We start from the raw sequence: 26,339 nt of genomic DNA on the forward strand, positions 1-26,339 counted from the left end.
TTATAGTCAAGAATGTATGTTGAAATCTGAAGACATAACCTAAGAAATGTAATTACTTTCCTATAGGAAAAAATGTCAAGAATGGATCGTATTGTCTTGGAACACCAGCAGTTTTCACAGGGTCTGACTGAGCTTCAAGACTGGATAAATGATGCTATACACCTGCTGCAGTCATATTGTCACCCAACCGCTGATAAAAGTGTCCTGGACAGCAGAATGTCCAAACTGGAGGTAACTGAACTACAGCACATTTATATCATTCTTAAAATAGGACTCCATACAAATGAAAACAAAATCATTTTCTCCAACTAATATCTAATATAGGATAGTGTCTTATAATGAGGTTTAATTGAGCATGTGGTTACAGTTTTCACTAGGCTATAAAGAAAAACCTAAAGCCAAATTAGCAAGTATACACTTAAATACTATCATCCAACGTCACCATTGCAGTCTTTAATGCTCACTAAATCTAAATTGAATGGCAACATTTACAAAATGTTCATGATTGTTAGGTCTGTATCCTCTATACTAGGGTGTTAAAGTTTGCGCATAGATTATCATTTTATATTCTTTTACCGGCTGATTTGTCTTGGTGTGTAGACTTTGTTGCTGGTAAAGCAGGAGAAAGAAATTCAGATGAAGATGATATTAACACGAGGAGAATCCGTTCTGAGAAACACATCTCCAGAGGGCACACCAGCTATTCAGCATCAGCTCCTGAAACTGAAAGACTCCTGGGCCTCCCTGTTATCATCCTGTATACAATGCAAAAGGTTATAAATATTACATAAATTGCATATTTGTATGTGCACATTATATTTGTCTAATGTAAACATTATGGGATGACTATATAATCTTATTTTAAGACTTTAATGGTGGTAGTAGTTAGACTGGTGATAGAGCTCACCATTCAAGAGAGGTGCCAATCATATTCAGATGTGATCATCTTCTCAGAATACAATGTTTAAGGGGGTAGCCTAGTGGCAATGGATTTATGTAACATCATTGTGGGCAAAGGTTCTTGTAATTGGGGGCATGAATAGGTTTAGAATAGGACTATTAATATGACAGAGGGCAGGTGAATTGTGGGAGGTAAAACTTTTTGATGTTTTTGACAGATAGCACATAGGAATCATATAAAAGCATGTCTAGTAAATGATGTTTCCTTTTTGTTTTTTTTGTTATTTATGCCACACTTAACATTTCATGCATTTGTTTGTCTGTTGATCTACATAATTACAGTCAACTTGAAGGTGCCCTATCTAAGTGGACAAGCTACCAGGATGATGTGCGTCAGTTCTCCAGCTGGATGGACAGGGTGGAGGAACGCCTGAATGATTCAGAGAAACAGTACAATGAACTAAAGGACAAAACTGCAGCACAAAGCAAAGCTAAAGTATGCCGGCCCATATTCATCTTCCTCTAAAATAGTTTGTCTTTCTTTTAAATCTACAACTTTGCAAGCATATTTTTACCTAGATAGATACCAGTAACCCCCACCACCAGCCCAAAAGCTCAATTTTTACCATACTTAGATTCTTCAACTTGTATTTGCTTATATAATCTGAAGTTACCATTAAAACATCTTGAAATTAATTAAGCATACTATTCAGACTTGCTTACTTTTAAGAGGTTGCCCGCTTATGGATGCCAGCCATTCGTTTTGACCTGCCTCCTTTATGTAGCATATGGAAGGGTGTCTTTTAACGTATTTTAGAGGATTGTCCACATTTTGACAATATCATCCTCCCATATAAGTAACAGAAGGGGAGCTCCAAGAGTTCCAATCCCAGTTACCTGAAGCTGGGAGCAACTATAAGCCGGGAATAGTACTGAATACAGCTTCACTATTTAGTGCTATTGAAGAGGACTGGCTAAATTCTGACAGCTCACAGTGGGAATTAGCTTCTGGCTTTGTATAATATATAGTATTAATTTCTTTTAAGGGGGAGTGTCTGTTTACTACAAGGGGCAAGTCAAAATTTGGGAGAGATGTCTTAAAGTTGACACACCCTTTAAATATGTTAAAACACCTATAGATTATCATTACAAACATTGTGTATGGTTTCCAAACCAGGGGGTAAATTTATCAAGCTGTGGTTTTGAAAAAGTGGATATGTTGCCTATAGCAACCAATCAGATTCTAGCTGTCATTTTGTACAATGTACTAAATAAATGATAATTAGAATCTAATTGGTTACTATAGGCAACATCTCCACCTTTTTAAACCCGCAGCTTCATAAATTTACCCTCAGGAATGCAAAGACTATATCACTGTTTCTGTGCCGAGCTAATGGAATGCCTATTGCTTATAGTTACTGAATGAAGAACTTCTAAGTCATGGCAGCTTATTAGACACCATAGAAAAGAAAGGATCCAGCATGACTGAACATTATGTTACCCAGCTGGAGCTCCAGGACCTGCAGGAACGCTACAACACACTGAAAGAGAAGACAAAGGTAAAGCAATAGATTCTATCATTGTGTTCATCATGGTGAATGCACAAATGCTGATTTTTTTTTTCTAATGTACAAAATTTAAGATTAGCTTTCAATTCCATTGGTTTCCTAAACTAAAATTGAAGAAAACACGCAGATATAAATATTGATTTTGAAATAAGTAAATGTAGATTTAAAATCTAAGCTCAATGAAACAAATGTGAAAAGGGGCATATGGTAATCAGGGCTGCCAAGAGGATTTCAGGGCCCCGCTACAGCAACTTCATGGGGCCCCCCCTTATAGTTGAGCATGGTAAAAAAAAATTGCGCGCAGCAGCGTAAAAGTGGGAGTGCTCGTACAATTGGGGGCGTGCTCATTGGGGGGGTGTCTAGCAGGTGAAAAACAATAGGCCACCCTCCTGCAGAATAATGGATTACTCGCACATGCCCCTCTGCCCACATGCTTTAATCACACATACACCTCTCTGCCCACATGCTTTAATCACACATGCACCTCTCTGCCCACATGCTTTAATCACACTTGCCCCCCCTCTGCCCACTTGCTTTAATAACACTTGCCCTCCCTCTGCCCAGCAGCTATAGTCACACATGCCCCTCTCTGCTCAGCACCTATAGTCACACATGCCCCCTCTCTGCCCAGCACCTATAGTCACACATGCCCCCTCTCTGCTCATTACCTATAGTCACACATGCCCCCTCTCTGCCCAGCACCTATAGTCACACATGCCCCCTCTCTGCCCAGCACCTATAGTCACACATGCCCCCTCTTTGCTCAGCACTTATAGTCACACATGCCTCCTCTCTGCCCAGCACCTATAGTCACACATGCCCCCTCTCTGCCCAGCACCTATAGTCACACATGCCCCCTCTCTGATCAGCACCTATAGTCACACATGCCCCCTCTCTGCCCAGCACCTATAGTCACACATGCCCCCTCTCTGCCCAGCACCTATAGTCACACATGCCCCCTCTTTGCTCAGCACCTATAGTCACACATGCCCCCTCTCTGCCCAGCACCTATAGTCACACATGCCCCCTCTCTGCCCAGCACCTATAGTCACACATGCCCCTTCTCTGCGCAGCACCTTTAGTCACACATGCACCCTCTCTGTCCAGCACCTTTAGTCACAAATGCCCCCTCTCCAGCACACCTTCCTCTTACCTTTTCTCCACTGCACAGCACACACGATGGGAAGATCTCCAGTAGCCCGCTGGCACTGAGTACCATGTGACCACTGCAGTCACATGACCTGTTCATCTGGCGTCTGAAGGTACCTGGGGATTTAGCCACTACCACCCCCCCCACCCCCTCCTAAATTCGCGCTCGACACCCGCGAGCCACAAAAACAAAAAATGTACTTAAAAAATGTAAAAAAAAGAAAAAAAGATATGTCTCCAGTGGGGCCATGGGTCCCCTAGGAAGAGTCCGGGCTCAGGTAATTTGTATGCCCCCCCCCCCCTCTCGGTGGCCCTGATGGTAATATGTGTCAATGACATTTGCTACCGCGCATTTGGCACTGGCAAATGGTTTTGGTTTTATACTATTGGTAGGATTCCTACCTGTGTATAATGAATCAAAATATGTAATACCAATTGTGTCTATTACTATTTAAACGTATTATTTGTTATGTTAATATGTTTGTTTTGGTACTTACAGTAAAAAATGATTGACTATGTGACAGACATTGTAATTAACAAATGTTAATTGTAAATGTTTTGTACTTTAACAGGAGGCCATTTCCAAAGCAGATAAAATAGTCTCAGAGCATCAAGATTATCAGAAGGGGCTTCGAGTATTTGAACATTGGCTTCAGCAAGAGACTGAAAAGTTGGACTGTCTAGTCCTGCTTGATGGCGATACTGACATGTATGATGCTACTCTTCGGGAACTACAGGTATGTCCAGAATGTTTGCACAAAATGTATAGCCAACTAATTGACTGAAATGTTCCATGTTGCTGGTCATTTACCAGAAGCTGGGGCAGATATACAAGAAGTACTAATAAAAAGCAACTTGACCACAGTGCTGACATTTTATTTCATGAACAAGTTTACTTTTGCGCTGCACTGTGCACCCAATTTAGCTATGGTCCAGTAGAATATAAGGTTTGTCCCTGAGCTTAGCACATAAAACCTGAGGTTAAGCAGACTCAATAGCATAAAATCTATAATTGAGATTGCATTCAAGATTTGGGGCTAAAGGTGGTTCTTCTCCAGAATATTAGAATTTAGATTTACTTTATGGAGAAAAGCTAAGTATATACTTGGCTCTGGAAAAATCTGCAGTTCATAAAGCAGGAGATATAGTATTATTATAGCGTACATGACTTAGCTGCAGACCAGCCAGATATTGGGTTGCAATTAATAGTTTTATAAGAATGAATAATAGTACAGTACAATGTACGGTTGAATCTCAAATACTCTACAGAAAAACTAGAATATGCATGATTGATGCTACTATAGTACATGTTTGATATAATCTATATTATGTATTTCCAACCTGTTTTTTTAGTTTTACCTATTCTCTAAGACATGTTCCCTATTTTGATGAACATTTCAGGAGCTACAGGTGCACTGTGCAGAAGGTCAGGCCTTGTTGAACTCTATGCTGCACACAAGAGAAGAAGTTATGCTGTGGGGTATTCCTCACACAGAAGATAGAGAGCTGGAATCTCTAAGGCAGGACTGGCAAATTTATCAACAAAGACTCACAGAGACCAGAAGCCAAATGAATGCCTCTCTCAGCAAGTTGAAACTGATGGAGAGAAAGTTCCAGAAAACAGATGAATGGTTGACATCTGTGGAAGGAAAAGTGAATATCAGGACAGGACGTCAGTCAGACAGAGCTACAAAGGAGATACAGCTTCAACAGATGAAAGTAAATGCGCAGTTAGCCTCCATACCTTGCCTATGGGTCCTATTCTTTATTTTGTTAAAAAGTCATCAATAATATTATAATCTATTGTATGTTAAAGCTTGAACTAAGATGTGTGATATGGTTTTCAGAGTTTCATACCATATGATTATGTTCTTCTCATCAAAAGATAATATGTCTTCCACGTTGTTGTTTTTTGTTCAATATTCAAATAATAATTTATCCCCGCTCATCTAGAAATGGCATGAGGAGGTGTTGGTCTACAAGGAGGAAGTTGAAGAGGTGGCGATGTTGGCACAGCAGGTGTTGGAGGAAGGCCGAAGCAGCAGCAGAATGGGGAGTATGGCCACTCTACTCACGTCTCGCTACCAAGCTGTCTGGCTTCATATTCTGGTAAAAACTTTCACTAAATTATCACAGTATGCAAAACTCTTTTGAGGAGACTGTCTCCACTAAATGTCTTCCAAGTAAAACATTAAACTGTAAATTGAACTTTTAGTACATAATCGTAAAAAAAACCATAATATCAAAGGAATCAATACGCGATTTATGTTATCACATGAGCTGGTAGAGTTTATTTTTAGTGTATTTAATCTTGAAACACCTTATCGGGAAAGTTCTAAAATCAGAAGTGAAAAAAGGAAATATTTTCTACTGCTCTATAATTGCATACATGTAAATTGGTCACATCATGTCTCATCGTACAGTAACTAGAGGAACGCAACTGCATAATTTAAGGAGGGAAATGTTAGGGGCAGCGTGGGGAAAGAATGATAGTTGCAATTTTTAAATATTATTTAGCATTTTTCAGTATGGTGTTCAAAATTACAGAAAAATTCCTTATCTAGAAACACAAGAATTCTGGATAATAGTTCCCATATCTGTAAATTAAGGTAAATAACACTTAAATGGGGAACCATGATCTTATATTTTCAATAGAGAAAAGTAAGCTAACAAAATTATGGACCTGAAGAATTAATGTACAATTTTATTAGGTTAATTTGGAGCAGTTTCCAACCTATTTGGTTTTGTATCACTCTGCAAACAGAAATGGCGCATGAATCATTTATGTGACACACCAAGGTTAAAACATTACTGTATATTAATATGTTTGAAAAACAAAATTATTTTCAGCTAATTTGTTTAATTTACTATTAAAATATGACTTTCTTGCATCTTTAATTCATGTTAGAAGTTCAAAGGGTAAGTCCACCTTTTTAATGGACTTCTTTTTTAATTGTTTTATGTACAATGAGCCTTATGAATGGAACCCATCCGTCTTTCTCCATTCATACTCAGGAACCCTTATACCGGCTATTCCTGCAGCCAAGCACACTCTTTGGGAAGCTTTTTCTCACACACAATTTCCCTGAGGTTTTTAAAACACAATCAGCAGAAATTCAGGATTTATATACCTGCCATGTGCTTCTTGCACAATAACCCATATCTTATCTTTAATTGATGGTTAGACATACACTTTAATACCACTTGTTGCAGAGGCTGCCTCTTCAGAGTACCAGCATACACAGTCCCCATTTAGCTCAAATGTAGTGACTGCTTTGAAATGGTTCTAGTGATTTACAGTCAGCATATACTTAGTTATTTTGTTGTATTTTCTTTTTTTTTTATTTAGCTCTTTCTAATCAATCTTTAATTCGTGCTTTGTCTGTTTCAGTACATGGTTGTATTTGGTACCTGGTTTTCTATGCAACAATTCCAGTCTGTTAAACGGTGTCATGTTACACCTGCTGTTCAAACAAATGACAACGGTTCTTACTTTTATTAACTTATTTTATTGTCTATTTCTCCCCTGTCTTAAGGAACAAATTCAATTCTATGAAGAAGAAATCAGAAACATAGACGAGTCTGAGCTGGCCATTAAATCTTATACAGACTGGTTTACAGAAGCACAAAAGAACTTCCAAAATATTACAGCAAATATTGGAGTAGTGGATAAGTCAGCATTGGAGAGAAAAATGAAGAAACTTGAGGTAAGTGTGTTGTACATTAGTGTTTGCTGGTGCTTAATCTTTTAAAAAGATAGAAGCAGATATCATTTATATTTGCCACTTTCAAATTCCTGCAGAGGTGGGGTGTGAATGGGAGGACCAATATGATGCCTAAGTCTCTTTTATTTTGTCTTCTGATTGGCCTTCATGCACACAATCATATCCCCTCTCCACAGTATTATAGTCACATTTTTTTCCAGGGCTATGTCAATAATCATGGAGCTCCGGGACAGACGACTACTGCTAAAATGTGTACAACTCGTTTTTTTGAAATTTTTTCAGATTTTTGGGAGGGCAACATAGCAAAAAACTCCAGAGGTCCCTTGCGACTGGGGCCTCAAAGAGGGTGTTCCAAGGTCTATGTCTCCCCAAAAAGAAGTTATTACAGGACACCAACCATAAATCATGGTGCCCCTTTGACCACAATTTTTCCAACAATCAAGTAGAGCAGATGAAAACATCTTTTGAAGCCTCATTGGGGTATATTACCATCAGTAGTAGACTTTATGAGAAGTGTCCTTGATTTTAGTGATTCCCAGTCTCATGTCCTCCCAGGTCCCCTGGTCAGGTGGGGGGCCAAGATCCCTCTCCCATTCCACTTCATGGTAGATGGTAGATCTGTGGGGGTAAAGCAGCATCAAGATCAATACCATACAGTTTGGAAATGTAATCTCTGCTCTTTGGGTGATGTCTGCTGATTTTTTCAAATGGGGTCAGATCACGAAGAGTATGTAGAGAATAAGGAGTGCAGGAAATAGTGAATTTTCTAAATTCATATAGGACTCAGTATCTGTGAGGTGGAACCCTGCTGAAGATCTGCCAGGGTCAACCAACTACCATGTCTGCGGAAGTCAGCTGGAAATTTGAGCTTATCTTGAATCCAGTCTCAGGACCTGGTCGTGGCTGATCCCAGAAGAATTGCAGCATTGCTCCAGATGGGAGTCAGAGGGGAGAGCAAGGAAGTAATCTTTAGTTCGAAGGAGTATAGGTCTCAGATCCTAGTTGCATATTTAAGTGTTGGAAATAATTTGGTATCAGGGGTCTTTGCTTTTTGGGTAAGCCCCATAGTGGGTTTGGCCAATCGATTGAGGAAGCTGAATTCAGTATCGAGCCAAGCGGTTGTGCCCGGGGGACATAAGATGGGTCTACTTGGGAAAATGTTATGCCAGATAATATGATTTTATATCAGGGAGACACCTCCCACCCTTAGCAATAAATCAATATGTTAGCTAAGAGTCTCTGGGGCCTGTTGTTCCAAATAAAGTGGGTAAAGGCTTTATTGAATGCTATTTAATAAGGAGAGTGGGACAGCCATTTGGGAGGGGTATTCATTTTACCAGCTATGATCCTGCCCAGCCAGGAGATGATAAGGTGACTCCAGGATCTTATGCAGCTTGCATTTTGGAGTCCCTTGCCTTTTTTAAGCCCAACAATCTTGCAAACACATTTTATTGTTCATTTCTGTACACAAACTTATGTATTTAGGAAATGTGCTGAGGTCAAATTAAGGATTATGCAAAATGGTTAATAGTTTTTTTTTATTTACTTGGGAATGTGTTGATTGTGCATGAAGATCATTATGTAAGGATGAACTGAGACTGTGTGTTCAATAACTTTGAATAAGAACAGGAGGCAATTGTTGGCAACCATGTTGTCTGGGACCAGAAATGTGTGTTTTTATGCAACAGACTGTAGAGTATTGTATTTCTATTATTTTAATAGATCATTAAATGTTTTTTCCTGTCCCCATTTAGCTTTTATTAAGTGAAATGGATGTGGGTCACCGACTGCTAAAATCAGCCCGTGAAAAGGGAGATAGAGTTCTTAAGTATTTGGCTGGGCTTGAAGCTGAGCAGCTGGAGAATGATATGCACTGCCATGTGGAGAAGCTGGAAGACCTTACAAGTTCAATTAGAAAGGAGCACACAGCACTAGAAAAGGGTCTCCAACTAGCAAAGGAGTTCTCAGACAAATACAAAGTGCAGGCTCAGTGGCTCGCAGTGTATCAGTCCATGCTACAGGCTGATGTGGAACCCAAAACTGAGCTGTATGAGAAAAAGGCCCAGCTATCCAAGTACAAGGTAATGTATTCCTTTGGGCTATTCATAAGAATTCTAGTAACAATAAAGGGTTAATTCAAGTCTTTCAAAATGTCTTTGTCCTGTGGAAAATAAATTCAGACAAATTCTTTACATTACATAGTAAATAGTTTTGCTTTAACTCTTCTACTTTCATGTAGAAAATTGCTTGAATTGGAAGGAAAGGATAAATAGTAGAACTTTATTGTAAGAATGATGATAAGATAAATGTGTTTGTGTATGCAGTCCATACAGCAGACTGTGCTTTCATGTGAGCCGTCCATCAAACTGGTCATCGAGAAAGGTGAAGCATTGTTTAGTGTGACCCATGATGCCACTGTAAGGGACAAAATCCACAATTTGCAGAAAGACTATCAAGGACTGTGCAGCATGGCCAAGGTAAGACAAGTGTTTCAATGAACTTGCAGATTAAATAAATCAATTCAGATTACTTATAATCTATTTCACTAAAAAATATAATGAAAAATTGCTGGGAATTAAAGTGATACCTTTGTTATCTTTACATGAACAAATACATTTTAAATGAATCCTGGTTTTAGCCATTTAAATTATACAAATTGCTACTATTTATGTAAATATATAGCTTAGCAACCGAATGTCATAGTTCTTATTGCAGTTGTTTGTTCACGTTATTAAATATGCCGTTGATATTGTGAAAGAGATCATTCAGGTGTTCTTTGTTTGTTGTTGTTAGTAAAGCTAATTTGTATTGTTCTTGTTATTTGTTATACCTGTAAATAGATGAGTGTTGCAGATTTGGAGGACAAAGTGAAGGAGCACGAGGGCTATAATTCAGAGCTGCAGGATGTAGAGAAGTGGCTGCTTCAGATGTCCAGCAGACTGGTAACTCCGGACTTAATGGAAAGTAGCAATTTAGACACCATTACTCAACAGTTGGCAAACCACAAGGTACAAGGTTTTATAACTCAAATGTATCATTCTTATGCAAAGAATCTTTTTCTCAAAGCAACTTGCAGAGATGGCATAACACATATTTGATGTTGCATAATTTGCGATATGCCATCTCTGCATGTTGCCATGTTGGTGCTTTTACAATAGACAAAGGGACTGGGTTGTTTTGCTGACAATAAATACTGTCACTACTATCTTGAGAAGTAAGCGAGAAACCTATATGCCACAATTCTTTGCTTTTAATTTTGGGAGCTGCAAAGGTTCCGACCTTCCTCCATATGCATTCAGATCTAGTTGATGGTTTTAGAAAAAGAGGCATTGTTATAGAAAAAACTTGTTGGTAGTGCGGTTGGTAATGTGGATATTGGATTCAATATCTAGAGCCTAAGAGATTATTTGTAATCAAGACTGTTTTACCCTTACAGGGGTTCATCAGTGCAGGATATATAAAGAAAGATGCAAAAAGCTGCACCATGTACAGGTTTATTAATAAAGCTATAACATATACAGTAGTGAGAATGTGGTTCAATTAGAGCCCTAAACCACTATTGCTCACTAATGAAAATAAATAGAAGAAAACCAATGAAACTTATACAAATGGTGAAACATTGTTAGCAATCTGTTATTAAACAATGCTACATCACTTGAGAGTATTGCTGAATGCATTCCTTACTTTGGCAGGCAATGATGGAGGATATTGCTGGTTTTGAAGAACGTTTAAACAGTCTTAAGTTGAAAGGAGAAAATTTGGTTCTTCACTGTGCTGAACACCTGCAAGCAAAGTTTAAACAAAATATTCAAGCCCATTTACAAGGGACCAGAGACAGTTACTGTGCCATTTGTAGTACTGTCCAGCGAGTAAGTATTAACCCATCCCCCAAACAATCCCAATTTTCCTAGCTCAATCCTGATTTACATCTGGCAGAAGGAGATCTTAACATTTCAAGACATGTGGTCTCTGCAAAATGAGTGTGATTGGGAGGACAAAGGACGTGGACATTTTTTGGTCACATATCTGTTCCTTGCAATATTATTAAAATGGAAAACAAAGGAAGAAATACCACCCATCCAAATGATATATATATATATATATATTTTTAACAATATTTTTATTAGAAGCATTTTATACATGCAATAATCATGACATCAATCACAAGTTTTACAGTGTTGCAAAGGAAATAAATATATCAGCTTAAACATTGGATGTTATCCAACAAGTTTAAATAAAACCTTTTTAGAAGACTGATAATGAATGATACAATTGAATCAGATATTCATTGAGACTAATAAACAGCTTTATATGGGTATCAATGTGCTCCTAAAATAAATAGCATTCCTCAGCTTACTCATTAGGACTTCCATATCTCCCGTGGCTGGAGGCAAACAACAGGCTTCAACACATGTTCATGATTCACTGAATAAAATAACTATTATAAGATAATAGGCAGATCCCTTGCTGGTTCCCTTAAATTATACCAGGAAGTGAACCTAAGACATTCATGAATCTGTTTCCAGTATTGTATCAATATAACTTTCCCAAGTTGAAAAAAAGCGTTCTGCTTTTACCTACCTATTTAAAGCTTTTCTTTAAATAGTTTTATAAGAGGAGAGTCCCGGTATATCCAGGTGTGCAGTATAGTTTTCCGTGCTGCCGCACTGATGGCTAACAACAATTTTTTAGTATCCATAGTAATTTTCAGATTTTTGGGAATAATACTGAATATAACCCATTCTGGGGTGAAGGGGATATAATTCACCAAATCTCTCAACGCTATAGTTCTGACTTGTAACCAGAAACTCCTGACCAGAGGGCATTGCCATAAACAATTAAATAAATCTGCACCATCTATACCACATCTATCACATCGGTAATGGGTGATAAGTCCCATATGTTGTCTCCTTTGAGGAGAGAGGTATGAACCATGGAAAATATTTAAAAACATTTCTACATAAATGCTGGATGGGAGAAGTTTACAAGATAGTTCCAAAGCCCGCAAAAATTCTTTGAGTGAAAGAGAGGGGAAAATAGATAACACCTACCCAATCCCACAGCGAATGAGAAAAGATCTATATTAGTGCGTAAATGGCTATAGTTTAAGCATTTGGGGAACTCAAAAGTCTATCCACCGGACTATTCCAGTCTAATTCAGAAAATGCACAAAACTTCTATAATGCTGAGCCTGAAAGAATGCCAACGGAAAAGCTTCAACATTAGGAAATTTGGATACCGCTTCAAGTAAATGTTACAGGACGTCTGTCTGTCTTGTGTCAAATGATATATTTATAATAACCCCTAATCTTATTTTTGTGCAATGATAAAAGCCTCTATCTTTGCTGTATATTTTGATTATTTCCCTTGTAACTTCAGGTGTATTTAAGTTTGGAAAATGAATTACAGAAGCATGTTAGTCACCAGGACACTTTACTGCAGTGCCAGGCCTGGTTCTCCTCTGTGCAGAAAGAACTGGAACCTGGCACCAAAGCTCCACTGGGTCTGGCTGAGGCAACAAAACGGGTAAAACACTGAATATTCAAATCTCTGTTTGTGAGTTTGTAGTCTGTCACCAATAGTACTAATCACATGCTTTCCAGCTATCCATAGTTTCCAGATTGACCCAGGTTTTAAAGATTTTGCCTTCTTTTTGGTCTCAAAAATGTTTCATTATTGAGCCACTACAGTACACAGTACAATACCTCTTAGTCTGTATACTAAATCTTACTATATATTCATCATCATCATCATCATCATTAACATTTATTTATATAGCACCAGCAAATTCCGTAGCGCTTTACAATTGGGAACAAACGTTAATAAAACAATACTGGGTAATACATACAGACAGAGAGGTAAGAGGGCCCTGCTCGCAAACTTACAATATATGGGACAATGGGAGTTTGAAAACACAAGGGCACGTGCTACATGATATTGCACATTGGTCTAGCTAGAATGCAAAGGTAAAAAGTTGCTGTGTGACTGTGTAATCAGTCACACAACAATGTTGGTCAGAGGGTTGTTGTCTTGTGTTAGCTGTGTAGAGGGTGGTAATAGGGTAAATTTAGGGAGATTAAGATGCTGGTTGAGAAATATCATAAGCTTGTCTGAAGAGGTGGGTTTTCAAAGAACACTTGAAGGTTTGAAGACTAGAGGAAAGTCTTATTGTGCGAGAGAGGGAATTCCACAAAGTGGATGCCGCCTGAAAAAAGTCCTGTAACCGGGAATGGGAGGATGTGATGAGAGTGGAAGAGAGACGCAGATCTTGTGCAGAACGAAGCTGTCGAGTTGGGAGATATTTTGAGACAAGTGAGGAGATGTATGACTGTGCAATTTTGTTGATGGCCTTGTAGTTTAGTAGAAGAATTTTATATTGGATTCGTTGAAAAACAGGCAACCAATGTAGAGACTGAAAGAGTGGCTCAGCAGAGAAAGAACGTTTTGCAAGGAAAATCAATCTAGCCGCTGCGTGCAAAATAGATTATAGGGGTTTAAATCTGATTTTGGAAAGACCAGTAAGGAGGGAATTGCAATAGTCGCTGCTGGAGATGATGAGTGCATGATTTAAGGTTTTTGCATTGTCTTGTGTGAGATATATGCGTATTCTGGAAATGTTCTTTAGATCTATGTAACATGATGTAGATATGGGGGTAAATGTATCAAGCTGAGAGTTCTCTGGCGGGTTTGAAAAACCAATCAGATTCTAGCTATCATTTATTTAGTAAATTCTACAAAATTATAGCTAGAATCTGATTGGTTGCTATAGGCAACATCTCCACTTTTCAAACCCGCCGGAAAACTCTCAGCTTGATACATTTACCCCATAGAGTTGATGTGGGGAACAAATGATAGTTGTGAGTCTAGGAATACATCTAGGTAGTGAGCTTGCGGGGAAGGATTTATGGTCATGTTATCATCAGAAATAGAAATGTCAGGCAGGGAGCTTCTATTGGGTGGTAGTATTATTAATTCAGTTTTTGAAAGATTGAATTTGAGTTGGCGAGAGGACATCCAAGATGAAATAACATAGTAACATAGTTGATGAGGTTGAAAAAAGACACCAGTCAATCAAGTTCAACCTATTTTGGATCTCCTGCGATCCTGCACTTATATTTGAAATTAATCCAGAGTAAGCAACCGCCAATCTGTTTCAATTGTGAAAAATCCCCCCAGACTCAATATTGCAGTCCTATTTTTACCCTATATCCACTACTATCCTTCATTTTAATTAACGGTCGTATCTACCTTTCCGCTAAAAATTTGTCTAACCCTTTCTTAAACATATCTATTGAATCTGCCATCACAATCTTCCCTGGCAATGAATTCCATATCTTGACTGCCCTTACTGTAAAGAACCCCTTCCTTTGCTGGTTGTGGAATTTCCTCTCCTCTAATTTTAGGGGATGACCACGTGTCCTGTGTATGGTCCTTGGGGTAAAAAGTTCCCATGAAAGCTCTCTGTATTGACCCCTAATGTATTTGTACATAGTAATCATATCTCCCCTTAGACGCCTCTTTTCTAAAGTAAACATGCCTAAACTGGCTAACCTTTCCTCATAACTAAATGACTCCATACCCTTTATCAATTTTGTCGCCCTTCTCTGAACCCTTTCTAGTTCCAAATTAACTTATTTATAGAGTGGTGCCCAGAACTGTACTGCATATTCAAGATGAGGTCTTACCAATGATTTATACAGTGGCAAAATTACACTGTTTTCCCTTGCATCTATGCCCCTTTTTATGCATGCCAATACTTTGTTTGCCCTTGCAGCTGCTAGCTGACATTGAGCACTATTGCTAAGTCTACTGTCTACAAGCACTCCCAAATCCTTTTCCATTATAGATTCTCCTAAATTAATTCCATTTAATGTATAGATTGTGTTCTTGTTGTTGATCCCTGAATGCATAACCTTACATTTATCTTTGTTAAACCTCATATTTCATTTGGCCGCCCAATCCTCCAGTTTATTTAAGTCCCTCTGTAGAGAAGCTACATCTTGCTCTAAATTTTATTACCTTACAGAGCTTAGTGTCATCTGCAAAAATAGAAACTTTACTCTCTAAACCATCACCATGGTCATTAATAAATATATTAAAAAGGAGTGGCCCCAGCACGGAACCTTGAGGTACTCCACTTAAGACTTTTGACCAATTAGAAAATGTTCCATTTATCACAACTCTCTGTTCCCTATTCTCTAACCAGTTTTCGATCCAAGTACAAATTTTGATTCCTAGACCCAGTACCCTTATTTTGTAAATCAACCTCTTGTGTGGCACTGTATCAAAGGCCTTTGCAAAATCTAAGTAGACCACATCTACTGTCCTGCCCTGGTCTAAGTTCCCACTAACTTCCTCATAGAAAATAATTAGATTAGTTTGACATGGCCTATCTCTCACAAATCTATGTTGATTCCCACTAATAATTTTATTGCGTACCAAGTAATCCTGAATACTGTCTCTTAAAATACCTTCCAGTAGTTTCCCCACTATTGATGTCAGGCTTACAGGTCTATAATTCTCTGGTTGTGATCTCGTCCCCTTTTTAAACAATGGCACCACATCTGCTATTCGCCAATCCCTTGGTACTGAGCCTGATGAAATGGCAGAACGACCGTCAGTAATGCGAGACAACACAGATGGTGAGAGATCAGAAGAGGATAGATAGATTTGTGTATCATCCGCATAGAGATGATACTGAAATTTAAAGGAGTTTATTAGTTTTCCAAGAGAAGTGGTGTAGATAGAGAATAGCAGAGGACCTAGGACTGAGCCTTGTGGTACTCCAACTGATAAAGGAAGCAGAGCAGAGGTGGATCCAGAGAAATCAACACTGAAAGAGCGATTAGATAGGTAGGATGAGAACCAGGATAGGACAGTGCCTTCAAGACCTAAGGATTGTAGTGTTTGTATGAGGAGAGAGTGGTCAAGAGTGTTAAATGCAGCAGAGAGATCCAAGAGAATTAGAAGAGAGTAATGGCCTTTAGTTTTTGCTGTGATCAAATCATTGACAACCTTGGTCAGCGAAGTTGATTGAAGATAATCCAGCAGGTTGTTTGCTGTAAGAAAGTGTGTGAGGCGATTGTAGGCAATTCTCTTGAGAAGCTTGGAGGGGCTTGGGAGCTGAGAGATGGGGCAGTAGTTTGAGAGAGAGTTTGGGTCAGAATTTTCAAAATAGGAGTAATCACTGCATGCTTGAATAGTGATGGAAAAATACCAGTAGAGAGAGAGAGAAAGAGATTACAGATTTTAGTTAGAATTGGAATGAGCACAGTAGACAGGGACCTACCAATTTGTTAAGGTATGGGATCAAGAGGACAGGAGGCAGAGTAGGAAGATAAGAAGAGATTAGAAACTTCCCCTTCATTTGTGGGATCAATTGAAGAGAGGGTGCTACAAAGGAATTGAGCTGATTGCTTGTCGAGGGAGATGATACCATTTCAAGTCTGATCTTATCAATGTTGTCCTTGAAATAGGAATAATAAACTGGTAGTTGCTCAAATCAATTTATAGGCTATAACAGGTGCATGAAAGGGTGGGGTTATCCTAAAAGGAAAAAACAGAGACAAATTCCCCCAGCACACTGCTATAGCCAGCAACAGAACTGCTATTTCTACTGTAGATAAAAATGCAAAAGTCTTTGTTGCACACATTTGCAAATGTATGTTGAAGCCACCCACCACGCCAAGGTGCTTTTGCTAATAGGGTGGTCCTACTCTAAACAAGAGTTTTTTCCTTGAAATAGGAAGCAAGATCCTGGGCACTGATGGTAGTCAGAGATGGTAGTCAGAGGGTTTGGGGTGGCGGGGTTTACAAGATATTTAAATGTGTTAAAAAGGCGTTTGGGGTTAGAAGCCTGAGCATAGATGAGAGATTGGAAGTATGTTTGTTTTGCAGTGTCCAGAGCATTTCGATAGGAGTGGTAGATAGCAGTATATGTGGTGAAATCATTAGAGGTACAAGATTTACGCCAGTGACGTTCTGCTTTATGAGAAAACTTTTGGAGAGTTTGTGTTACTTTAGTGTGCCATGGTTGGCAACGAAGTCTACACGGAGTATGAAGAGTCGATGGAGCCACCTGATCAAGGGCAGTTGCTAGGGTTTGGTGAAAATGAGGTTCTGCCCGATCAGGGGAGGAGAATGTAGAAATTGGGGAGAAAAGGTGTTGAAGAAAGGTGGAAAACTGTTGAAAATCAATAGTATTACTATTCCTGCGGGTGTGTATATTCTTATTTTCTTGGTTTTGTAACTTACTAGGTATTTTTAAGGAGTATTTAAAACATGAAGAAAATATATAATAACCAAGATCACTTAACATTTTTGATGAGAATTACAGTGAACCAAGGTCTATCTAGATCAGAGGTTGGAAACCTTTTCCTATCAGTGCGCAGGTGTGCCAGTTGTGTGTGTGAGTGTGTGTGTGTGTGTGTGTGTGTGTGAGAGTGTGTATATATATATAGTGGTCAAAAAGTGACCTGTATAAGGTGGTATGCCATACCGCCAATTGTTCTATTGCTTTCCTTGTAAAACTATAAATTCCATTCCTTTACATGTTCCATACCGACACTACTAAATTCCATTTCGACCAATCGACGTGTGTGTATTATTTCTTATTTTAACACACTAATATGACAATATTAATAGTAATGGGACCAACAAATAACTGTTTATGTTATGCCACACAATAGTGCTCCCAGTATATATTATGCCACATAGTATTGCCCCCAATTCATAGAATGCCACATAGTTGTGCCCCAATTGAAAGTGGGCCACATAGTTGTCTCCCAATTCAAAGTATGCCACTTGGTCATATCCCCATTGTTATACCCCCAAATCATAGTGTGCCCTTATACTTAGCTTTGGAGTCAGCACACACATGCCTTTTTCCACAAACGTCTTCTTCAACACAACCTGGGAGCTGCTTCACTAAAGCAGCCGAAGATGGCCAAACCGGAGCTGCTCAGAGCTAGGCGTGCCAGACAAAAGTGGTTCGCGTGCCCCTGATCTAGACAGTCAAGTTACATAAATATATGAACATTATGAAATATATGGCCTCTCTAATATGGTATTTTATGTTGCGTATTCCTCCCTACCCCTCTTTTTATTTCTTTACCTTTGTACTTCATCCTAGTGATGTTCTTAAACAATAAAAAAATATGGAAATAAAATGTGGCAAGTATACAAACAATATTTTTACGGTTGCACATAAATAATTTTTCATTGTTTATTATATAAGTATTATTTTGTCACCATCTCTTTGCATTATATATGTCTATCCAGGCGAAACATTACAGAACCCTGCAGGAGCAGGCCAACACGTACTTGGATCTCCTGTGCACAGCTTGTGACTTATCTGATGGTGCTGTGAAGAATGTTGCCATCAACATTCAGCAAACAAAGCAGGCAGTAAGCACTTCACTGCATTTATATCCATTGACATTGTGTGTGTTCCATGACAACTAGCAACTATCTGGATAACCGCACATAGACAACAACATGCAAATCACATTACGCTGCAACATTCATTCATATCCTTTATTTGTCTTTGATTTTTTTTATTTTAAATTTAGCACAAAAATACTCAAAGTAGACCCCAGGTCAATAATGACGATGGGCCTGATTCATCAAGGCATGCATCCTGAGCACAATGTGCATTTCTTTCCGTACACACGTAAATTGGGTCTGCGCACACCCAAAATCAACAAGATACGGATCTGATGATATATGCGCTGATGAATATGGGTGTAGGTCTGCTCTGCTCTACTACACAAGATACTGCAGGATACGTCCAATACCTATGTGGAATATAAATTCCCCCCCATTAAAAATAAGAAAAAAGGGTTTTGGTTTTTCTCTTTCAGGAACTACATTTATTAGGATGTTATGAATGTCTACTGTACATAAAATACATTGTTACTGTTGCTGCTGATTGAATACACTTGTTATAGCATACACAGCCGCCATCATTAGTAAGCACTTGTTATAGCATACACAGCCGCCATCATTAGTAAGCACTTGTTATAGCATACACAGCCGCCATCATTAGTAAGCAGGACAAGTCCTGTAGCTGGTGCAAGAGATACAGCAGAAAAACATGTATTTTAAAGATGCCCAGAGCTTGAAACGGACACTGCCGTGTGTGCTTGCTATTGGCATGCCCTTGCTATACATTGACTACGGGCAAACGTCCCATCCCCGCAGAGCCGTAACTTAGAATGCTAGCGCCCTGGGCGAGAAAGACAAATGCCGCCCCCTAGCCCTCAATTTTAACCAAATTAACCTAAAATATTCCTAAACTGCGCCCCCCTTCAGCGTTGCGCCCTGGGCGGTCGCTCCTGTCGCACAGCCCTAGTTACGGCCCTGCATTCCCCTGTTCCCTCCCTGAAATCGTAGTCTGTAGTAAGTATCGTTTGAGCTCAAAGATGAATTGAACGTGGCTGCGTTCTGTGGCGTATGATCTGGACATCCTAATTACATTAAGATCTATAGACCCAATGGGGTTTATATGTGATCTAAGTGAAAAATGATAATTGTTTTAACATTTCTTAACAGAAATGATCATGTGTAATCAACAAAGGAAACCTAAAACATGGAAGCTAAATTAACTGGTTTTAAAATGTTTTCTTGTTTAGATTGAACAGAGAATGGTTCTGTCTCATGATCTGGCTAACGGCTGGGAAGAAGTTAAACAAATGAAGGTGGAGCTCCAGGGCTATTTCCAGGAGGCCGGCCAGCAACTCCAGAACATGAAGAGGAGACGAGCGGAACTGGAGATCAAACTGGCACAGAACATGGTATCGCAGCTTAAGGTACTGAATGATTTCAATTTCTTAAAAATCTTTTCATACATATGAGCAAGATAACATATTTGATTCATCTCTGTTGTCTGTATCATGTACTGTACCTGTGTTTTAGGCAGGTTTCTGTAGCATAACAGTTTTTTGCATTTTAGTAGTATAACATACATGCAAAAAAATAGGAGTAGGTATTTATTTAGAATCACACATACAAAAGTATTTTAGTGAACATTTACGAACACTAGGTTATACTGGGAAACATTTATATACATTTGAGGATATATTAAGACCAAGTATGAGAAAAAATCTATAGGACATACAAATGAATTATTGTCATGTCAAAATTCATCTTGAAAACTTGTATTATTCAGTGTTTAAATACAGCACTTTACAAACACTTTTTTTGTACCCATGATCCATAGCCTCCCTTATGGAACACAACCACCATATACATAGTGTGTTAAAACCTTTTATACTTTATGGTCCTGAATTGGTAAGAGCAAAGCATAAAAAGGAGTAAATTTGCACCTTGGAAAAACCATGTTGCATTGGAGGGGGAGGTAAAATTATAATGTGGGGTCAGCTTTATAGTTGGGATAGGCCATGTCCTAGATCAACTTTAAATTTCATTGTAAAATTAAAGCTATCAATATTTGTGTGCTTCATGAAAAAGCAGCCAATATTTTCCTTATGTGCAAAATAATAACCTAATTTGTACCCCTTGTATTACAACATGGTTTGTCCAGGAGCAAATTTACTCCTTTTTTTTTGCTTTGCTCTCCTTAATGACTCAGGCCCACTGTTTGCATTTGAGTGTCTTCTATCTGTATTTTGCTATAGCAAGTTACAGGGAATTTAGTGACCATGTTTTCATTATATTATAAACTGTTTTTTTTGCAAAATAGAACACTTTACATAATAAACTGTAGACGTTATTCTACTGTATTCTGGTCTAACTGACTTAAAATTGACTGCTTTCAACATAATAATCATCATGTAGTGGCGGAAGGTTATCCATGGAGTTGATAATAAACTCCATGGGCCTGAGTCATTAAGAAGAGCAAAGCATTAAAAAGGAGTAACTTTGTACCTGGGTAAAACCATGTTGCATCAGAGAGGGAGGTAAATTTAAAATGTGGGGACAGATTTATAGTTGGGTAGGACATGTCCTAGATCAATTTTAATTTTCAATGTAAAAATAAAGCTACCAAGTATTTGTGTGCTGCATGAAAAAACAGCCAGTATTTATCTTATGTGAAAAACAATAAACTAATTTGCACCCCTTGCTTTGTAACATGGTTTGTCCTGGAGATCATTTACTCCTTTCTTTGCCTTACTTTCCGTAATAACTCAGGTCCTATATTGTTTAGAATTGTGCTGAAAGTTTATACTATTCCCTTCACTTATCTCTACGTTCTTTGTTTGCTAGGAATTTAGTCAGAAACTTCAGTCCAAGCAGGATAAGATTACCAGTTTTACAGAGAAAGTGAATAAGCTGACAAATGGACAGGAGTCACCAGAACACGCAGAGATTGGACAATTAAGTAACCGGTGGCTGGATTTTTGCTTCCAAATAAACAATATACTTCAGCAGAGGGAAGAAGATCTGCAGAGAACACGGGATTACCATGACCGTCTAAGCATAGTCGACGTCTTCCTTGAAAAGCTTACCACTGAGTGGGATAATTTAGCCAGGTAATGCATAGACAGACCGCTAAAGGTGGCAACTGATATTGTGTCCTCTTCATCCATTACACAAATTACCATGAACATTTGTATAGGAACAGGTGACACTGACAAATATATAAAACTTTAACTATTTTTTGATCTGCCAGTAAGGTAGAAGCTACTAATTAAGATTTTTGTAACAAGAAAAACACATTGAACTAATTAGCTAGATTTTGCTGCCTCACAGAGCTTGCTGTATTAGACAGCTGCCTCATTGTAGACAGTCCTGTGATCTACCATGCAGTCTCACGGACATTGCGTGTCTCTAAAGGAATTAAAGTATTGTGTTTATAAAACAAACTATTATTGTTATAACCAGTGGTCGAAGTGGAAATGTGGAAGTGGTGGAGTGGAAATTTAGAAGACATTGCAGCCAAGCATGTCATGTTGCACTACAAGGGGTATAAGTGCCAACATTGTGTTTACATGCAGAGCAAAAATTGCATTCTCTTGTATGCTCTATACGTTTTATGGACAGCACTTTTTTATACTGCATATTACGGTTTGGCTAAGCCTGGCTACTGTAAATTAAGCGGTGGATTTAGTCGTTTTATTTCCTGAATCATTATCAGCCTGTCAGTTCACTAGGGACATCACCAAGGCATATTTAGGTGTCATTTGTTCCTAGTAAAATAATAGGCTGCATTCCTATGAATATTGGTGCTACCCATAAAAGTAGCTGTCTCCTTCGGGCTTGTAGTTGTTAAGGAGCAGAAATATAAATTACAGAAGTGCCGTTTGCTGCAATTTAGTAAACTATATTCCTATAATGCAAATATGTGTTTTGTTAGTTATATAAAAGTGTAAAGAATGTGGATCTTTGATTTGCTTTGAAGAGCACATTTTAAATGCAGTTTGATAAAATTAATATACATACTGGCAGCAAAATGTAGGTTATACAGAAAGAGGATGCTAATGGCATAGAGAGTGAAATTATTATATTTGAATTGATATTTATTGCCTTGCCCTTATTGTTTAACAGATCTGATACTGAGAGCACAACGACACATCTCGAAGCCTTGAAAACATTGTCATATATTCTTCAAGAGAGAAGATTTGCTCTTGAGGACCTCAAGGAGCAAAAGCAAAAACTAAGTGAACATCTAAATGTAGATGACAAAGAATTAGTTAAGGAGCAAACCAGTCATTTTGACCAACGCTGGACTCAGCTAGAAGATCTAGTGAAAGATAAAATCCTGTCTTGTGCAACAACATTGGAAGAGTTAAGTTTAGTACATTCCCGGTTACAGGAGTTAACAGAATGGGCTGAAGATCAGCAGCCTAGCATCTCAGAGGCTTTAAAACAAAGCCCTCCACCTGAACTTGCTCAGAACTTGCTTATGGACCACCTATCTATTTGCAGCGAAGTAGAGACCAAACAAGTATTGCTTAAAAACTTGTTAAAGGATGCTGATAAAATTATGGGCAATCTAGGACTCAATGAAAGACAACAGCTTCAGAAAGCACTAGCAGATTCACAAAAACATGTAGACTATCTCAGTGACTTGGTCAACCAGAGGAAGAGACACTTGAATAAGGCTTTGTCAGAAAGGGCCCAATTTTTAATGGCAGCTTATCAGGCTTTAAATCAAATTCGACAGCATGAAAAGAAGATTATGTTTCAGGAGTACATATGTTTGCTTCCAGATGATGTAAGCAAGCAAATCAGAACATGTAAAAATGCCCAAGCAAGCTTGAAGGCTTACCAGAGTGAGCTTAACAGTCTCTGGAACCAGGGAAGGGAACTAATGAAAGAGGCCACAGAGCAAGAAAAAAATGAAGTTTTAGGTAAATTACAAGAACTTCAAAATGTATTTGACAGCACTTTGCAGAAGTGCGGACAGAGACTCATAGAACTTGAGAAAAGCTTTGTCTCAAGAAAATATTTTAAAGAGGATTTAGACAAGGCATGTCATTGGGTAAAGCAGGCAGATGTTCTAACATTTCCAGAAATTAATTTAATGACTGATGATTCTGAGTTGTATTCACAGCTATCCAAATACCAGCAAATACTCGAACAGGCACCTGAGTATGAAAATCTCTTACTTTCACTACAAAGAAATGGTCAGGAGATCCTTCCATCACTGAATGAGGTTGATCGCTCATATATAGATGAGAAACTCAATTTCTTGCCACAGCAATGTAATTATGTTGTCTCATTAGCCAAAGAGAAGCTTGGCAAGGTCCAGGAAGCAATCTACATTCGTAAGGAATATGTTTCTTTGATTGATTTGACAAGCAAGGCTTTAAAAGAACTTGAAGATAACTTTTTGCTCATGAACAAAGTTCCCTCCCATCTTTCAGCAGAGGAAGCATTAGCACTTCAACAAGAATACTCGTCTCTTTTAAATGAGGTTGTGACCCTTAGCACAGCAGTTAACGAACTTAATAAGAAAAAAGAAATTTTTCGTAGCACAGGACAACCATGGCTACCTGAAGAAATGCTGCAACTTATATGCCAGTATCATAATTTAAAAAGATCCATAGAACAGAAAGTTAGCCAACTGGCAGATACTACAGATGCCTATCGAAGATATGAAGAGCTTTGTTCAAAGCTGAATATAAAATTAGAGGCCTTGAGTAAGGATTTGGAACAAGTTAACAAAGAAACACTTCCAGCTGAGGACAAACTAAAAAGCTACCGTACACTGTCGGCCAACCTCCAGGATGCAGGAACTCTTCTTAGACGAGCCACTGAACACTTAGAAGACCTTTCTTCCATTCTTCAACCTTCGGCTTATGAAACTGCAGATGTTCAGATTCAACAGTGGCATGAAATTTTAAAATCATGGCATGCTGTAATGAGGGAGAGGATGGGAGAATGTGAGAATAGATTAGTGCAGAGCATAGACTTTCACATTGAAATCAGCCGTACTCTGGAGTGGCTCAGGCAAGTGAAGGTAGACCTGAATGAACCCCTGGCATTGGATGGGAAACTTGAAAGCATCCAGGAGGAGATTAGAAAGTTACAAATTCAACAAGAGGAAATTGTGTCCACCCTAAGGATAATGAATGCTCTGAGCAATAGAGAAAAGCAGAAGTACCTCAAGGCAAAAGAGTTTGTTCCAGCTGATCTGGAACAGAGAATGGTTGAACTGTCTGAGCTTGACAGAGAAGTCAATGAAGCAATCAATGGAAAGCAGGTCTGTACATATATTTCTTAATAAATTCCAGATTCTCTCATGTAGTATTGGGGGGACACAGAACCATAGGTATAGCTCATTCCACTAGGAGTAAACAAATATCTTAACTTTAACACATTTGAGGGGTTTGTGAGACCTCACTTTTATTTATTAAATGTGTTACATTAATCCAAACATTTGTACTAAGATTTGATTAAGTTTTAACTATAGGTACATCGAAAGGCATATGTAGAAATGTCTCCCAGATTGGCAGCCTCTATTGTTAAATGATAATACTAGCTTATTGATTGAGAAAATCATGATATGTGTTCTTGGAGAGTTTAAAACAGTGGGGGGTAGAACATTGAAAAATAGCATCAATTATGCCTTTGGAATTCACAGAAAGGGGCATATTCAATTAGCTTTGTAATCCACCATTGCGCGCAGCTGCACAAGTCCCGTTACCGCAACATTGCGGATTTTCGTGCGTACGCCATAGGGTTGCAAAGGGCGATCCCCAATGTTGTGGTACCATTTTGTCACTTTATATGCGCAGCCACGCGTAATCACGGACCGTGATTAAATATGCCCCGAAGTGTCAACAAACACCAATTTATGCGTCATGCACTTTGATTAGACATGATCATAAGCTTGCAAAACAGCATACACTTTGCCTATATAGCAGCCGCTTCAATCACATCCAGCTGCAGAAACATATGTATGTATGTGTATATATTATACATCATACTGTATAGATACAGTGGTTGAAGAGGTGGAAATATAGATGTGGCGGTACACAAATTTAGAAGTGTCAGTATGGAAAATGGAATAATGGAATTTGATAGTTTTACAATCAAGACAATATATATGGTATATATGTGTATATATGTATGTATATATATATATATATATATGTGTGTGTGTGTGTGTATAAATATATGTGTGTATAAATATATGTGTATATATATATATATATATATATATATATATATATATATATATATAAATGTCTAGTGGCGTGTGTTAGTCTGTCTGTGTGTGGAAAAAATAAAACCAAGCTGCAGCGCCACCTGCTGGGCGGAGTTATACACTGACCTACTAAATTCTTAGTGTGTGTGGAAAAAACAACTCAGAAAGGGCTGAAATTTGGTATACTAAGATGTTTTTAATTTATTAATTTAATTTGTAAATTGTTAAAAGTGTTTATAAAGATTTAAAAAAAATATATATATATTTCTTGAAGGAGAAGTGACAGTTGGGAGTGGTTGGTGGTTGCCGTGGGTGACAGTGGGGAGTGGTTGGTGGTTGCCGGGGGTGACAGAGCGAGAGGAGTGTGATACCCAGGACCGC

General features: G+C 38.4%; 1 protein-coding gene across 1 annotated transcript in view; it reads left to right on the plus strand.

Annotated features, from left to right (window-relative positions):
- Positions 1-26,339, plus strand: part of SYNE1 (spectrin repeat containing nuclear envelope protein 1) — a 334,503-nt gene that overhangs the window by 149,336 nt on the left and 158,828 nt on the right. The window contains exons 60-76 of the mRNA XM_075203581.1: positions 67-231; positions 601-773; positions 1,243-1,396; positions 2,316-2,459; positions 4,190-4,354; positions 5,019-5,336; positions 5,571-5,726; positions 7,154-7,324; positions 9,097-9,423; positions 9,667-9,819; positions 10,183-10,350; positions 11,035-11,211; positions 12,722-12,868; positions 18,623-18,748; positions 19,975-20,151; positions 21,569-21,834; positions 22,850-25,010. Of these exons, the coding sequence (XP_075059682.1) occupies positions 67-231; positions 601-773; positions 1,243-1,396; positions 2,316-2,459; positions 4,190-4,354; positions 5,019-5,336; positions 5,571-5,726; positions 7,154-7,324; positions 9,097-9,423; positions 9,667-9,819; positions 10,183-10,350; positions 11,035-11,211; positions 12,722-12,868; positions 18,623-18,748; positions 19,975-20,151; positions 21,569-21,834; positions 22,850-25,010 (5,148 nt within the window). The remainder of the gene's footprint in view (positions 1-66; positions 232-600; positions 774-1,242; positions 1,397-2,315; positions 2,460-4,189; positions 4,355-5,018; positions 5,337-5,570; positions 5,727-7,153; positions 7,325-9,096; positions 9,424-9,666; positions 9,820-10,182; positions 10,351-11,034; positions 11,212-12,721; positions 12,869-18,622; positions 18,749-19,974; positions 20,152-21,568; positions 21,835-22,849; positions 25,011-26,339) is intronic.

This window comes from Mixophyes fleayi, chromosome 3 (genome assembly GCF_038048845.1).
Source record: "Mixophyes fleayi isolate aMixFle1 chromosome 3, aMixFle1.hap1, whole genome shotgun sequence".
NCBI lineage: Eukaryota > Metazoa > Chordata > Amphibia > Anura > Limnodynastidae > Mixophyes > Mixophyes fleayi.